Here is a 17,418-nt window from a genome sequence, read left to right as displayed (position 1 = left end):
CAATTTGCATTTAAACCAGTATGATTGCTATGATTACAATTATGTGAAAGCTGTATTTTATGCTGTCAAATACCCAGGAAGAATGTGACAAGGAGACTCAGCTGTGTTGGCAGCTTATTTGGCAAACACTTGACCAGACCCTGTGCTAAGCATGAGAAGCAGAAAGACAAACGAAGAACAGCCCCCAGTTCCTCCATCCATATGATAGCGAAACCAAGGGACTTCATTTCATGCCGTTTTAACAGTGCTTATGCTTTTTAAGAGGGGGTCATTTTCATTCTCATTATCCACTGGGGGAAATCCCATTGTTTTCTTACGAATTACTTTTTACTTCCTCCTTCTATCACAAGCCTTGAAAACAGCTTCTCAAAAGGAAAGAACACGGCTACCAGTAGCCCCCTTTTTGTCTCCAACAAAGGTCCTTCCTCTGAGGTCACGGGCCAGCTCTTATGTTAGCCTCGCTGAAGCCCCATCCAGTGGAGCCAGAACCAAGACCCACTGCCACCCAGCTGATTCTCACTATGGTCACCCTCTAGGGCAGCGCTTCTCAACCTGTGGGTCGCGAGTCCTTTGGGGATCGAGCAACCCTTTCACAGGGGTCGCCTAAGACCATCGGAAAACACTTTCTGATGGTCTTAGGAACTGAGACACTGCTCCTCTATCCGTCTGCAGGCGGGTCTGCCCACATGCAGATACGCCCACGTACGAGGACCTGGTGTGAAGACTGTTACCCATGCTACACCATGCTTCAAAACAACATTTCATTTATTTGTCATTAGAAATAAATATTTCACAATCTATAATTACATATTGTTTTTGTGATTCATCACTATGCTCTAATTATGTTCCATTTGTAACAATGAAAATGCATCGTGCATATCAGATTTTACATGACAATTCATAACAGAGGCAAAATTATAGTTATGAAGTAGCAAAGAAAGCAATTTTATGGGGGGCGTCACCACAACATGAGGAACTGTATCAAGGGTCGCGTCATTAGGAAGGTTGAGAACCACTGCTCTGGGGCCAAGTAGAACTGCCCCTGTGGGTATCTGAGGCTGTGAATCTTGATGGGAGCCGACAGCCTCATCTTTCTCCCCAGGAGCAGCAGGTGGTTTGGAGCCTCTGGCCCTGTGCAGCCCACAGCCCACTATGCCACCAGGACTCAACAAAAGGGGAGTAAAATGGATGGCTGGAAGACTAGTTCTGGCTGTTGCAGTCGTTTCTTGAAAGTGATTTACTGTGTAAAACAAAGGGTTGACATCTAAAGACGTCTTCTTCATAGTGTGTTGAGACTGTGATCTTGTATTCCACTTTCCCTCTTATCTTGGATGATTAACATGTTTGTGATCTACAGGGAATGATGGCTGAGCACAATTCCCAGTATCTCATTGAGCTGGATGGAAAGAAGTCCTCAGAGGAGCTTTTCCTGGTGAGTTGGGAAGTTTGAAAATGATGGATTGTATCCGTCTTTCCTGTTGTTGCCCTGTCGGTTCTGACTCCTGGTGGCCTCGGGAGTAGCACTGCTCCACAGGGTTTTTAAGGCCATTTTAGAAGCAGGTCGCCAGGCCTGACATCCGAGGCGCTGTTGGGTGGGCTCAAGCTGCCAGCCTTTCTGCCTACAGTCCAGCATTTATCCATGCGCACCTCTCACCCCCCAGTTCTCCTTAGTCATCAACCAAAACACACACTCAAGAATGTCAGGTTGACCCTATAGAACAGAGGATCGCTCTGGCAGTTCGGACCAGGATGATGTCACCGGGTTTCACAGAAGCAGAAGTAGACTGCCTCCTTGTCTCTCGCCTGTGGAGCAGCTGGTGGGTTCAGACTGCCGAAAATTTGGTTAACAACACTTCACTCACTGTGCCAACAGAACTCCCTCATTATTCTAAGACAGAAAAGGGAATGTCTTGTCAGGGAGTCTATTCTGATTCACGGTCCCCCTGCAGGCTGACTGAAAGGCCTCCTTAAAGGCCACACAAAGAGTGACACTGTGGCTCAGCAGTTCCCCTCCAAGGTGGGCACTCAAGAGAAATAAGAGCAGATGCCCACAATATACTTTATAGCTGAAAGTCCTTGACACCATACCCCAAAGCAAGCATCACCTAAATGTCCATCAAGTGATGAATAGATTAATAATACATTCCACGCTAGAAAATATTGTGGAGCCATGAAAAAAAATGAATGGCCACATGGATGGAGCTTGACTCCATTATGCTAATAAATAAGCCAGCCACAGAGAGCACATCTGGTATGATTGCATTTCCATGAAATGTCCCAGACAGGCAAATCTACCGGGGCTGCCTAGGTGTGGTGAGAGTGAGGATTGTAAGTGGCAGGGAAGGTAGTGGTAACTGCTGTGGGATTCAAGGGTGCTCTTTGAGGTGATGAAGATACCCTAAAACGACTTGTCGTAATGGTTGCATGACTCAGAGTCGAGTAAACACCACTGGAGAAGTGTCACATCCTCAGTAGCCGACAGGTTACTGAGAATGTGAATTATAGCCATTTTTAAAAAGAACACAGCTGTGTATTAGGGGAACACAATGTTACTTTCACAACATCAAAAGCAAATGCCTATGTGGGGGGCAATGGTAGCCATACTTATTATAAAATCGTCCATGAAGGAATAGAGGAGTAAACTGGTGCGTGCGTGCACACAGCGGAGTATCACGCATCACTGAAACACTGAGAGAGGCCGTCAGACACCTCACGTCGGGGGCAGATTTGGAAGGCATTATGCTCAGCCAAATTAGTCAATCTCAAAAAGTCAAATCCTGCCTGAGACCCCAATCATAAAAGAAAAGTGGTTTTCACACCCAAAGAAGCAGATTTGGAAGGCTCCAGAGAAACTAGAGGAAGCAGGGAGGGAAAAAAGATACTATCATTCCAACAGAGGGTAATAATAAATTTTCCAGTAAATATTTAACTGCCTATAATCTAATTATTAATTGAAGAAATACAAACAAATTATGAAACAACATTTTCGTGGAAGATGTAATCGTTTTTAATAAGCCCAAGGTCTGGGGTTTGGGAGGGAGTCCTGGTGGAGTGGATTAAAAATCGGGCTGCTAACCACAAGGTCAGCAGTTCAATGCCACCAGCAGCTCCATCAGCCACTCTAGTAGAGAAAGATGAAGCTTTCTGATCCCTGAAAGAATCACAACCTCGGAAACCCAAACGGGACCGTTACAGACTGCCCTGTAGGGTCTCTCTGACTCTGAATTGACTCAGTAGCAGTGAGTTTCTTTAGAGCACAGGAAGGCTGGGAGGGAGAGAGAGCGGAAGCTGATCACAGGTATGGTAGGTATGGCTCATGCCCTGGATGCCATTTGGAGGGGACACCACAGAGCCATTTCTGTTAACCCAGGAAGGCCCCAACATCCATCCTACACACCATAGGCACAGAGGCTTACTGGGGACTCAGGGGATGGGGGCGGGACATGAGGGGGCACTGGTTCCTGGGTGCAAGAACAAAGGGAGGCCATTCTAGGTGCAGAATGACATTCCAAGAGGCACCTGACTGAGGCAGATGGGCAAGAGAGAAAAGACACTTCTGCTGAGATGCCTGTTCTGTTCATTTGGAAATGAAGGAGAGGGCACAACATAGTGATTGCCTGTGGGAGAGTGCCAGGCTTGGCAATTTGTAGCCCCAACACACTAAAGGTGGAGGAGGAGCCATTTTCCCTAGGAAGTAGGTGTGCAATTATCAAGAGAAGGGACACTGGAGATGCTAGACAAGCGAAAGCAGCCAGCGTTGCCTGCCTCGGGGAAAGAGTCTAAAGAAGGCTTGGTGCGCCTGATTTAAGGATGCTCCACATTGTGGGCAGATGCTAACAGGCAATAAACCGCTGGAACCAGGGTGAGGAAAGTGTTCCTAGTGGTTGTGGCACGTGCACTCATACAGGCAAAGTAAGCAGCAGTCTGCTCCCTGTGGAGTTGTAACTGTGATCGCTGGGACACATGGCGTGGACCAACTTTTAGTTTCCATAAGAGAAAAGAACTTGGCTGTGCCTTGTTACTCCAAAATATTTATTTTGCTTCCATTTCTTTCCTCAAACGTACATGAATTTTATAACCAATGAAAAAGAGAGAAAGTGCTGCAATGTCCAAGAATATTTGAGCCATGCAAATGCCAATACCAATTCAATGTTCATTCAAACATCCAATACCAATGTCTTTAAACGTTTGTCCTGTGCATTTAGACAGTGATCGAGCGACTTCAGTATCTGAACCTCAAAAGAGCAGCTGTGATCACCAAACTGCAGAGTGCAGAGGAGGAGATGAGTGATGTAATGGAAAACGTAAGTCATATCTCACTGGCGGAACGGCTCCTTTTCCATCCTGTATTGTGAACTCACTGCTAGCCTTCCTAGGCTTAAAGGTATCTTTTATAAAAATTGATTTGGCTTCTGAGAAGCAGCCATAATGTTGCTGGGACACCAGGTTGGGAATCACCTGTCACTGTTTCAGCCACAAAAGAAACCAGCTCCATTGGAGAAACTTTAAGCTCATTTCTGCAAGCGCCAGATGGAAATAAACAATGGAGTTTGCTACCTCTACACTGCTTCAAAGATTCAGTGAAAAGCAGATTCTGTACCTGAAACTATGTGACACAAACAGGTTTTGCAACAGGTTTTACAATGATCACAGGACCCTAAACAAAGTGAACAGGCTTCACAGGAAAATATCACGGAATCCATTGTTATATCTACCATTAACTAGTATCTACATTTCTCCAGGGACTGCCAGACCACCATGCCCTGGTGTCTCAGGCTCCATTGCTGATCTACATGGTCTTGCTGGCCTCCTTCCTGAGTTAGGGCATCCTTACTGATTAAGTTCAAAGGAATTTTTACTGCAGTGGAAGGGACTGTTACATTTTGGATTTTTGACAAATGAAATCTTAAATTATGTTATATTCCCAGTAGCTTAATTAACAGCAAGCTAACTCTTTCACCACCCCTGTCAATAATATAAGCCCAAACAGAATTGTGTCAGGAATCTTCCAGAGGCAAGACAGAAGTCTTGAAGCAGAGATAATAAAATCAGAACAATTAACCACAGGAGTAATTTAACAATCAAAGAAAGAACCCCAGGTTCCCAGTTAAAAAAAAAAAATTTTTTTTTGCAGCACTACAGAACCAAGCCATAAAAGCTTCCAACTCCCAAAGCACCCATTCCTCCTTCAATCATTCAGCCAGTTGCTTTGAGTGCCTCTAGTGTTCCTGGCACGGGGGTGCTGCAGACTGATGGGAATTAAACCATAGCTGAGCTGAGTCTCAGAAGGACCACAAGCCTCTTAGGAGGCTTTGATCTGTTCCTGGAAGTAGTAAAGCCTACCTATGTGAATCGAAAAACCAACTACCTGAACCATAACTAGGTTTCATAATTATATATATATATATATAACTAGATTTTATATATATATATATAAAGTAACGGAAGAAAGAGGCAATTTTGTTATCCTGTACTGTGTAATCCATAGATCCCAACAGGTGAGCTTAACCAGAACATGAGCTGGAACCTCTGGTCAGCAGAGTGCTTTGAGAGCAGAAACCGCTAAAGTCAAAGAAAAAACACCCCTGGGGACGTTTCCTAGCTAATAAGCTTGTCCTTAGGCACTATTGCATCTCTAGTGAGCTCTGGTGGCAGAGTGGTTATTTGTTGTGCTGCGGTCCATGTGGTGGGCAATCTGAAACCACCAGCACCTTGGAGGGAGTAAAACTGGGCTCTCTAGTCCCATCCACAGTTCGAGTCTCAGAGACTACAGGGGGGTTGCTAAGAGTCAGTATGACTCCATGGTAGAGAGAGAAGACAGTTTTACTTCATAAAATGCATGCCTGAGGTAGCTGCTTTTGTGTGTTTTTTCTCAAAAGGCAGAAGTTGTACCTGTGTCCACAGGGATCATTATTCATGGCCCTTGACCAGTGCTTCTCCCCAGCAGGCCAGGCCGCCTCCAGAAGAATCCGCTGGGAGGCTTGTCACAAGTGCTGATTACCTGAGCCCGTCCCCTAGCTCCAGGGGACCAGACTCTCTGGAGGTCCAATTGGGACTAAAACGTTGTAGAATCACCAGAATTAGGTTCTTGTCTTACCAAGAATAAGATTTGCTTTTGGAAGACATAAGGCACAAGAGAATTTCATTTAGGAATTCTTAATAGAAAGAAAAATTTACCAGCCAGCAAGGGCAGTCCCAGTATACCTTGTCCACCCTTCTCTCTACCACACCATCCGTATGGCCCTCCCCCACATGCAGATCAAGCATTTTCAAAGGTTCCTCTGCACATGAAATTCTTGATCCTCATGAACTTCCATTGGGGGGCAGTAAGGGGTTCTGGGAAATGTAGTCCTGCACTGTTGTCATGGGTTGTTCCCATGCTTTGTCCAAATCTCCATCCTCGCTCCCTTGCCTTGTTTCAGCTTCTATGCCCACTGAAGTTTCACACACACACATACACACACACACACACACCACTGTCATGATTGGACCACTAAAGGAGGGTGCTAGGTTAAAGTTGATTGATCTATAAGCTCCAGTGTGTTTGGAAGGACTTTAAGTGGATACCCTTTAGCTAAAGGCAGATGATTTTTAGAGAATCGATATTAAGGGCATGTTTAAAGCAATGATTGATTCTGAACACTGAATGCACAGTAAGGTCATCTATGAGTTGTTTTAAACATTAACCTCTGCCCAGACCACATCCTAGACCGGCTAGAGCAGACTTTCTGGAATGGGGCTCTGGCATTAATTAAAATAAACCAAACAAAACCTTCCTAGGAGGCTGTCTGCAGCCGCGATGAGAACATTTTGTTGAAAGGGTAAGAGAGACACAAACCTAGCACTGTGGACTTATTCCCTGGGGAAGAGTGAGAAGCTGTGTAACACCTAACAGGTTGGGGGACGAGGTGGGGTGTGTGTGTGTGTGTGTGTGTGTGTGTGTGTGTGTGTGTGTGTGTGTGTAGAGGCACCAGAACAGTAGACAGTGACATTGGTTTTCAAATCATACTGATCTGGGTTTTAATTCTAGTACAACAGCTTATGAGACCTGTGGCTTTTGCTTCCCGTTGATTCAATAGAGGAGCCCTGGTGGCATAGTGGTTACTCTTGGGCTGCTGACCATAATAAGATCAGCAGTTCAAAACCACCAGCTTCTCCTGGGTGAAAGGTGAGGCTTTCTACTTCCATAAAGAGCTATAGTCTCAGAAACCCTCAGGGGCAGTTCTACCTTGTCTTACAGGGTCACTATGCGCCACAATTGACTAGCTAGCAGTGCGTTTTAGGTTTTTGTGTTTGTGTTTGTTTTTAACTCAGTGGTTAAAAAGAGGTAATAATCCTTACCACATAGAGTTATTTCAAGTAGTAAATGAGATGATGCTTCTACGGTGCCTAAATCCCATGGTGACAGCCAAACTAACAACTGTATTGCAGGGACGGGGCTGGCCGCATGGAATTTCTACCTGTGCAAGCAAGAATCCTGTGCTTAGAAAGACCCAGGCTTATCTTAATACTCCCCTATCAAACTTTTAAAATCCTTAGTAATTTCCTCATCTGGACCTTCGTTTTCATTTTATACCAGGTCCCACGGTGCAGGAGCATCCACTCAGGCACTACAAGATGGGTGGGAGTGTGCCAGGCATTCCCTTTGTAGTCGCTGGACCATGGAATCATCCAGATGTTCTTCAGGGAGAGGCTCCGGTGGGCGGGGAATTGGGGTGGTTGCTAACTACCAACTTTTGTGTACCTCCCTCTGGCCTTGGCAGTTCTAGAGTCCCTTGTATAAGAACCTCTGGTTCAGTCCCTCCAGAAAGTAATCCTTCAATGCTCCCTTTGAGATCTTTGTTGGGGTAGGTGCAGTTGGCTGATTGAGTGCTGTAGGGAGTAGCTCTAGCCAAAAGAACCTCCTCTGAAGCATTTTCAACCAATTTGCTTGTTTTCTATTGTCCACTCACCCTGCCTTCAGAGGAGTCTGGTCCCACCAGGTCCTGGCCTTTCTAGGGTTTTGTAGAATGAATCAACTGGCTTTTGTCCTCATCTTATCCCATGCCATACCTGTCCCTGCCACCCCGATAATTTACTCTCCTCTTTCTCTGCTTTCAGTCAGGCAGTTACCACTCCTCCTCTGCTGTCTAGCTTACAGAATTGTGTTGCTGTAACTGGTCCACTGTTAACTCCTTTGGTCTCCTCTCTCATTTTCTGAGTCCTCGTGGGACTATTCCTTTTTTATTACTGTGCCCTTGTTTCAAAGAGCTCTGATGGCATAGTGTTTATGAGTTGGGCTGTGATTCTCAAGGTCAGCAGTTCAAAACCACTAGCCACTGCAAGGGAGAAAGAGAAGGCTTTCCACTCCTATAAAGGTTTGCAGCCCAGAAAACCCACAGGGGGCAATTCTACTCTGTCCAATAGGTCACTGTGAGTGAGAATGGACATGCTGACAGTGAGTTTTGGTTTGGGCATTTGATCAGGATTTGGGGAAAGCAGCAACCATCATTGCATGTGCTCAATCTGCTTTGTTTGACCAAAATTGACGGTGATCATTTGAAAAGACCAAATTCATTGGAAAGCCCAGGCTTTTCCCTCCAGGTTTGCTCACCCTGTGGCTCCAGTGGCTTAGAATTATGAGGGAACAGTCTGTTCCTCATCTAGTTTCCCTTGGCCTCTTAAAATGTTTGGATGGGAAAGAAGGATAAGAACAGAGTACTCAAATTAACTAAAAAAGAAGAACAACAGAGTACCTGTCTCCTGGCTTTACTGAGACAGTTGGAGTCCCTAACTTATTGTCTATGGGAGGCACTCCATTGGCCCAATGGGCCCCATCAAGGTGGTTCTCGGGCTCGTGTAGCTCTCCTAAGCAGTGACCGCCTGCTGAAGATTTCAGCACCTCTTCCCGCCCTTAGCCAAGGGCACTCATGCAGCATCTCCATAATATGCTTGCTCTTTGCTCTCTGATGCTGCAGTGGGCCAGGCACAGCCATAACTCTCAGTCCCACCACCTTCCATAGTCAACACCGGAGCCAGCAGATATATGTGAGAGCCACGTCTAAAGGTTGGAGGGAACCAACCCCAACTCTTTCCCTTGGCAGCCACTCACCCTGCCTTCTGTCTCCAGTCCTCCTGTCCTCTGCTCTGGTGGCCCAGAGCTAGGCCTCTCAGGACCCCTGTGCTCTGTAGGGAAGCAGTTCCTAACTACTAGGAAGGGCACCAACCAAAGAGAATGCGCAGAGACTTTAAACTTCATTAAGCACGAAGAATCACTCACAAGCTAAGTAACTGAGGAAGTATTTCATAGATACAATACCCTACTATTTAAAATATTATAAGTATATTGTATCATGTTACTTAAAAGCTTAGGTGAGTTGAGAATCTGGTGTTTTTCAGTAAGAGTTTTTCTGAAACCATTGTTAAGAAAAAGCCTTCTATACTTTATAAAAGATAAACTGCTAGTACAGGTTAAAAATTAGCACCTTATCATTCATTTGATCTCCCTCGGCCCATTTTAAAGTTGTTCTAGTTTTTAGTATTTTCTGCTGTCCTTTCAATTGAGGTTTTTATTTTATTTTGTTGTGAGCTTTTTTGTTTCTTTGGTTTATGTTTTTGCATGTTTTTCGGTATGTGCAATCCAGGAAGGGTGAAAGCAGAGACAGTAATGGGATGAATGGTTTCTTGGGGGTGTGGCAGGGGAGAGTGGGGGGGTGGGGGGGAGTGGGGAGCTAATACCACGCAGTAGTACCAGAGAAAAGCAAATGTTCTAAAATCGATGTGGTCCTGATTGTGCAACTCTTCTTGATAAGATCGAACTACTGGATTATATAATATGTGTATTATGTCGCAATAAAACTGTCAAAAATACATAAAATTCTTTTTCCTCTACTGAAACAGTCATTTAGCAAATTTTACGCAGGGTTTTATTTCAAAGACATGAAAACTGCTATTATTAAATCTAGGATAAGTATTGTGACAAAGAGGGAAAAAGGCAAAATTTGCTTCCTTTTTTTAAAATGGCAAAGCACTATCAAGTAAGATAAACTTATACTATGTATTTCTTGTGCCCATGTTTTTATACGTCGTGTTTGTGGTTAAAGGCCCCTTCGTGACACGGTCACAATGGACTTGATGGCAGAGAGTTTGGTTGTTGGCTGAGTGTCCCAAGAAGCGCTGGTGGCGCAGAGGGTCACCCGCTGGGCTGTTAACCCAAAGGTCCAGGCTTCAAACCCAGCAGCAGCTCCTTGGGAGAAAGATGAGGCTTTCTGCTCCCATAGAGATTCACAGCCTCAGAAACCCACGCAGACGTTCTACTCTGCCCATCGGGTTGGTGCTAGTAGTGGAAGTCCACTTGATGGCGTTGAGCCTGGGAGCAAGTGGCCTAATGGTTAAGCATTTGGTTGCTAAAGGTCAGCAGTTCAAACCCAAAGGCACGGCAAAGCCCTGGCCAGCTGCTCCTGGAAAGCTCCCAGCTAAGGAACCCTGCAGGCAGGTCTTCACTGTCACGTGGTCTAGCTGTGCAGCGGGATCGCGGCAACAGCACGTGACAACTGCGACCTTTGTGATCAACAGGATGAGCTGTTCCGGAATCTGGCATCTTTTAAATTAATTGCACCAAGATATCGATGGCAGAGGAGCAGATGGGGCCGTGCGTGTCCTGTGGTTTTAAAAGAAGGCGACGTTTACCCAGGATTACCAGATTATTCTGTGAGGTAAGGAAGGCCTTCAGAACGTCATTTCAGACCTGGTTCGTACATCTTGTCAGTGGCATATTATTGTGGTGCATGTTCAGTTTCCTAGGTAAAATATACTGTCTTTCCTCGGAAGAAGCACTGAAAGCGTTTTCAGCGAATCCTCGTCCCTATCTGCTCCCACCTATGCCAGCACCACCATGCAAAGTATTCATATTCGGACCTAAATCGTCGGGGAAAACAACACTTAGCAATTTGATTGCAGAAAAGTATAAAGGAAAGGTAACTCTGTCTCTCTATGGATCTACCTATGTCCTTGATTACAATGTGTAAGGTTTTATTTGCACTCAGTTGTCTTAAATTTACACCGTGACTTAGGTAATTGTTTATGCATTGGGTTGCTAATCACAAGGTCGGCCGTTCGAAACCACCAGCGGCTCCATGGGAGAAAGATGAGGCTTTCTACTCCTGTGAAGAGTTACAGCCCCGGAAACCCACAGGGCAGTTCTACCCTGCCCTCTAGGGTCGCTGTGAGTCGGATGGACTCGATGGCCTTGAGGTTGGTTCATTTTTGGTTTGGGGGTTGGGCTTCATCATCTCCCAGGGTGTGCCTGACGCAGGAATTCAGTTTGGCTTAATTGAATTTCTTTCTTTTAAATGTCTGAGTGTCTCCTGGGGGTATAGTTGAGATGTTGTTGGGACTGCAGTCATCTGAGAGCATGAGTGGGGCTGGAAGATGACCGAGTCACATTGAGTAAGGCTACGGCCTCAGCACCTGGCCACGTCGCTCCCCCCGAGGCCTGCTACTGTGTCTTCTGACATGGAAGCTGGGTCCCCTCCGAGGACGTGATTGAAGGGCGAAACTGCAAAATCTCCTCTGAGACATCATCTCAGAAGCCACACATGGTCGGAGGAACCACGCTCTATGTGTTTGAAGCAAGAACTAGGTCCTGCCCCTACGCAAGAGAAGGAGAACTTCGCTCTGTCTTGTGAAGGAAAGAGTAGCAAGGAACGAGTTATTATAAAATCATGAGAATATGTGCCAGGGAAAGGGATGATATTTTCAAAACATGAAGAATTTTTAGAAATGAATACACAGACGAGTTCCATCGGTGGGGGGAAAAAAATGACGAGCAGTTTACAAAATGAGAGACGGCAGGTAGCCAGTAAACGAGGCAGGGGTATCACCTCCCTGAGAAGTAAAGAAGTGCAGAAATAATAATGAAGCCCGTCGTGTCAGTCTCGCTGTGAAAACTAAGCAGACCGTTTCTCAGGATAGGGAGAAGTCTTTCTCCTACCCTGCTAGAAATGGCCATCGGGAATATGTAGAAAAGCCTAAAAACCGAACACCTCCTTTGAATGATCAATTCTATCCTCGAGATTTTCCCTGAAGAAACTATGAGCTACTCACACAAGTTGAGTTTATCATATCAGTCTGGAATAGCCAAAACATGTGGACCTCAGTAAAGGGAAACCTCTGAGAGCCGGAACCTGACAGGGATGCCTTGTTTTTCTGGGTGTCCCAACACTCCTACCTTTGACTGAGCACAGTCATATCACTTTCCTCTCATTCTTCATTAGTGAAAAAATATTTGCATCTTCCTTCTCCGACAGGTTTCCACCTTCCACAGCTTCCAGCTTTCACAAGTCTTATGGTATTGGTATTTTAGTTCAGCAAGTGGTTATGATTCATCTAATGTAATACTGTACATTGATTAAAATTTATGTAGATACAAATATATATTTCTTAGCATGGGCTAAAATAATGTAGACAAATACTGTATTGAAGGAAAGGCAAAACGGAATCTAGGAATCTGGAAATATTTAAACTTAAGCATAATAAAAATCAATTTCTAAGATCCTGACAGTCAATGTTAAAAAGCATATTACATACCTGACAAAGAATTTATATCTAAAACGTACACCCACTCCTCACTTATCAACTATCTTCTTATCCAACACTTCACATTTACAACAATCGTAAAATATCAACTTTTCAACTATTTTGTGTTTAAATGGCATACATAATCAATACGATAATCAATGCTAAGGTGCCAAAACGAGAGTAACGCTGGCTGTGAAGATTAAGGTTATGTAGCAACTTGGCTGGACCATGATTCCCGGTGGCTTGGCAGTTATGTATTGATGTAATTTGGCAGTTGATAATAAAGTAGGTCAGACTCCATTTTGTGATCTGATAACATCATCCTCCATGTTCATATAACCATGATATTCACATAACAACCTGGCTTTTGGAATGTTACCATATCTATAAGTGAGGAGTGGGTATATACCATAAGTAAATCTTTAACCCAATATTTGAAGTAGACAAAAGTTTGAAAATAAACTTTAAAAACAAAGGAATGTATCCAAGGAATGATGAAGGTGGACTTTGGGGCCAGGGCGTGGTGCCCCAACAGACTGGACTAGAGAACACTCCTAAAGGCCAGCGATCCTTGAACAACAACAACAAAAGGAATGTGAATCACCAATGAGTACATTAGAAGAATCTCAAATTATTAATGGTTAGGGAAATTGAAATGTAAGCTAAATGAGATACATATTCAATCCACAAGAATGGCTAGAATTTAAAATATTCACAAAACCGAGTGTTGGTGAGGGTACAGGGCAACTGGGACTGTCATGCATTACTGGTAGGACTTCAAATAGAACAACCCCTTTGGACAATAGTTAGACCTTTTTTTTTTAAAGTCAAATGTATACTCACCAAAAACCTAAAAGAACCCAAACTCACTGCTGCCAAATTATGCGACTAGCAGTGACCCTCTAGGCTGGGATAGACTGCTGAGACTCTTTACAGCAATCGGCAGGCTGGTCTTTCTTCCATAGAAAGTAGTTCTATGGTTGTGAACTACTGACCTTGTAACTGGCAGTCCAATGCATAACCACTATGCCAACAGAGCTCCTACACTGACCATAGGATTCAGTACCTCCTACGTATTTACCCAAGAGAAATGAACACTTATGTCCACAAAGATTTGTACACAAATGTTTGCTACTGCTATATTAATAAAAGCTGGAGACAACCCCAAACATGCATTAATAAATTATAAAAATTAATAAATGGATAAAAATCTGTGGTATGCTCATAAAATGGAATACTAGTCAACAGTGAAAAGGATTAACACATTACTGATACATACAATAAATATGGTTTCATACAATAATCATCATGAATCTTAAAATACTATATTTCCCTTAAGAGAAAAATCCTGGGGAAGATTGCATATTGTATAGTTCCATGCAGCAGTTATCAACCTGTGGGTCGCGACGACCCTATGGAGGTCAAATGACCCTTTCACTGGGGTGGCCCAATTCATAACAGTAGCAAAATTACAGTTATGAAGTAGTAATGACAGTAATTTTATGGGTGGGGGTGTCAGCACAACATGAGGAACTGTATTAAAGGTCGTGGCATTAGGAAGGTTGAGAACTACTGGTTCCATTTATATAAAATTTTATAAAAAGCAACGCTGATCTATAAGACATACAGCATGAGCCAGGACTTAAGAGGAGGAGAAAACTGACTACAAAGGAGCATGAGGAAGTTTTTTAGAACTTTGGAAATGTTCTATTTTGTTGAATTCTTTGGTTTCTTTTTATTCTCCTCAGCAGAATTGTATTTTTATGTGATATTATTTAATAATTTCTCATTCTGTGGAGTCATCTTCCTTGGGAAAGGAGACAAATATGAATCTCTTCCAGTCACTTAGCTAGATAGCTGCCTTCCAAAGTTCTTGGCATATACAAGTGAGTGTTTAAAGCTACATTTGTTTGTTGACATGTCTCCACTGGTATTCTTTCATTCCCGGGCCTTTGTCTTTCACCACCCCCTCAGTGTAGGTCAGCAGTGCTTCTTCCATACCACCAGTTCTTGATCATAGAGTACCACTTGAAATAGTTGAGTCAACCAACTATTTGGGATACAGTGACTCTATATTCCCGACTTTCTCCTCCTCCTTTTCCTCATTTTCATCCTCCTCCTCCTTTGTATGTGTGAATTGGGTGAAGGTTTACAGAGTAGATAAATTTTCCATCCAACAATTCATGCACCCTGTTCCCATCTCATTGATTTCAATCCTCACAATGGAACATCAGTTATCCGGCTTCTTCCCTGTGTTTCCACTTTCCTAATCCTCTGGAGCTTCTTCCTTGGGGCAATACTGCCCTGTGGATCTCAATGGTTTGATTACTCTAAGATGTGCAGACTTCATTATTATTATTGTTCTTCCTTGTAGATCTGTCTATTACTTAGCTGAAAAAATGATCCGTGGTTGAACTCAGTTCCAAATCTGAAAAGTAACTAAGGGCCATGGTCTTGCGGGGAGGGGGGGAACGTTGTTTCACCAGTCTTGATCCAATTAGTAACCCTGAGCTTTCAAAATAATCTTTCCTTTTGTTCTACATGTTTCTCCCACTCTACACAGGACACCCAAATGTGATCATTTTCAGAGCAGTCGGTGATGGGAGTTGGGAACCATCTGGTTCTTCTGGTCAGAGGGTCATGGAGGCTTGGTGTTGGAGTGGTCCATTGGACTCATTGTTTCTATGCATCTTCTAGTTTGAGAAGAGGCCAATAGTTACACCTTTGATGGCCACTCATGAACTTTTAAGACCCCAGTCACTACTCACTTAATTAGGATGTGGAACATTGTCTGTGTTGACCATGTTATGACCATTGACCTTGGTGCCCTCCCTGCTGCTCCCCACCGCTTCCATCTTTGTGATCAATTTTCTGCCTACAGTATCCCTCAATACTGAAACTCGAGGCTTGATTTTTTTTCTTCTGTAGTTCTTTCAGCTTGAAAAATGCTGAACATTGATGTTATAAGAGCTGTTATCAGAGCCCCCAAATAAAATGATTTATTAAAGAAAGAAAGAAAAATGAACACGTTCCACCCTCTTGGATTTCTAACCCCAGAGTTTTACACGTGTCATTTTAATACTCAGCTTTGTGTTCTGGAGCTGCCCCTGGCCGCTTTTGGTTCAGCCCTTTCATTTCATCTTTGCTTACAGTCACTTGACCTTCTCTGCATTCAAGAGCAAGTTTCAGAGTCTCCCCTGACATCCGTTTCGGTCTTTTCAATGACCTTTTGCTTTCTTCCTGTATGTTGTTCTGGATGCCATCCCACAGCTCATCTGGTCTCCAATCACTTAGTGTTCAATTTATCAAAGCTGTTCTTGAGATGGTCTCTAAATTCAGGTGGGATGTGCTCCAACTTATGCTTTGGCTCCTGGGTACCTGTTTTAATATGTTTCTGCTTCAAACTGAACTTGCGTATGTCTGTCCCTCAATCTATACTTGACCGTGTTTTGACTGATGATATTGAACTGCTCTTTTGTCTCATATGTAATCTTTGATTCCTGGGTATTTTATCTGATGAAGTCCATGTGTATAGTTGCCATTTTATGCTGTTTATAAACATAAATATAGCATGAATATAATACATATGGATATACACCATAATACTTGAAGCTATGCAACTAGTGTTAAAATCTATGAGGAGGGGTTCATAAAGCTTATGAAAAGATAATGGCATGCTCCACACCCTTTTTTCAGCCCCTTATGTTTGTGTGTGTGTGTGTGTGTGTGCATGCGCACAAGCATATGCGTGGACAATGTATTCAAGATTCACCATAATTTGCATTTATGTTGATTTCCTTATGTGATCTTTTCAGGTGGTTGACTATGTCAAACTTGTTCAACCACGCTTTGATCAAGCCCTTGAAACTTTAATTGCGAATACTATAGCTGAAGCCACGGCACTTGCTATTAGACTCGTGAAAGAAAAGCTTCTCAAAGAACTGCAAGATAAAAAGAGAGGTGAGGTGTCTTTTCAAAATTCTAGATAATTTAGTTAAAATGTATTTTAAGCTTCTGGAAGTAATTAAGCCCCTGCTACGTGAGGGCCATGGTTTTGTTTCATGAGTCTTGGTGGCGGTAGCACCTTGTACCTTCTACCCTCCTCTAATGAATGGGGGAAGGTATATAAACCGTTTAAGGGATGCAAGGCAAAATCAGCCCCAGATTGCTAAGAAAGGCATCAAACACAGCTTGCACGATTTATCTTTTTATCTGGGTGAGTCTATTTGTAAGTCAGAAACTAAGCAGTGTTTACCGACACCTGCACCTGTACCCGTCATTAACAGAACAACAACAATCCACCTGACTTTATTTTGTTCTGTTTTAACATTTGTATGTCAGCCCTGATTGCAATGGATTTTCTGTCTGTGGAATGTAATTTCAAATTCAGAAAGCCATCCAGCAGTGGAACTGGAAGATGCCTTCCTGGTCAATTAGCACACTTCTCTTCACTTTAAAGATGAAGAAACTGAGGACCAGAAAACCTAGGGCTACTGAGTCAGTCCAGACTCGTGGACCATGGACCGGGTTTCAGAGGCTGTAAATCTCTCCAGGAGCAGACAACCTCCCCTTCCTCCTGCAGAGTGGCTGTTGGAATTCACCTGCCAACTTGATGGTTAGCAGTTGTGTCCGTCTGGGTAGACTGAAGAAACAAATCCAGGGAGACTCATATATGTATAAGAGAGAGTTTTATGTAAAGGGTAATTGTACATTAAGGAAGCATCCCAACTCAATCCATAAGTCCATAAGTCTGAAATTAGCCCATATGTCTGATACTAATCTATAAAGTCCTCTTCAGATGATCACAGGCCAGTGGGTAGAAAGTCTTTGGATCCAGTGACGTTGTAAGCATCTCAGTGC

The 17,418-nt window shown here is 43.6% G+C and overlaps 1 protein-coding gene across 1 annotated transcript in view; it reads left to right on the top strand.

Moving 5' to 3' along the window:
- Positions 1-17,418, top strand: part of AK9 (adenylate kinase 9) — a 160,358-nt gene that overhangs the window by 27,295 nt on the left and 115,645 nt on the right. The window contains exons 8-12 of the mRNA XM_045294606.1: positions 1,358-1,432; positions 4,206-4,304; positions 10,555-10,694; positions 10,775-10,955; positions 16,374-16,518. Coding sequence (XP_045150541.1) covers positions 1,358-1,432; positions 4,206-4,304; positions 10,555-10,694; positions 10,775-10,955; positions 16,374-16,518 — 640 coding nt within the window. The remainder of the gene's footprint in view (positions 1-1,357; positions 1,433-4,205; positions 4,305-10,554; positions 10,695-10,774; positions 10,956-16,373; positions 16,519-17,418) is intronic.

The sequence above is a fragment of the Echinops telfairi genome, unplaced genomic scaffold (assembly GCF_000313985.2).
Source record: "Echinops telfairi isolate 266 unplaced genomic scaffold, ASM31398v2 ScPeMD7_3533;HRSCAF=4204_0, whole genome shotgun sequence".
NCBI classification, from domain to species: Eukaryota; Metazoa; Chordata; class Mammalia; order Afrosoricida; family Tenrecidae; genus Echinops; species Echinops telfairi.
Note: the sequence above shows the minus strand (reverse complement) of the source record. Positions and strands in the feature narration are given on the sequence as shown.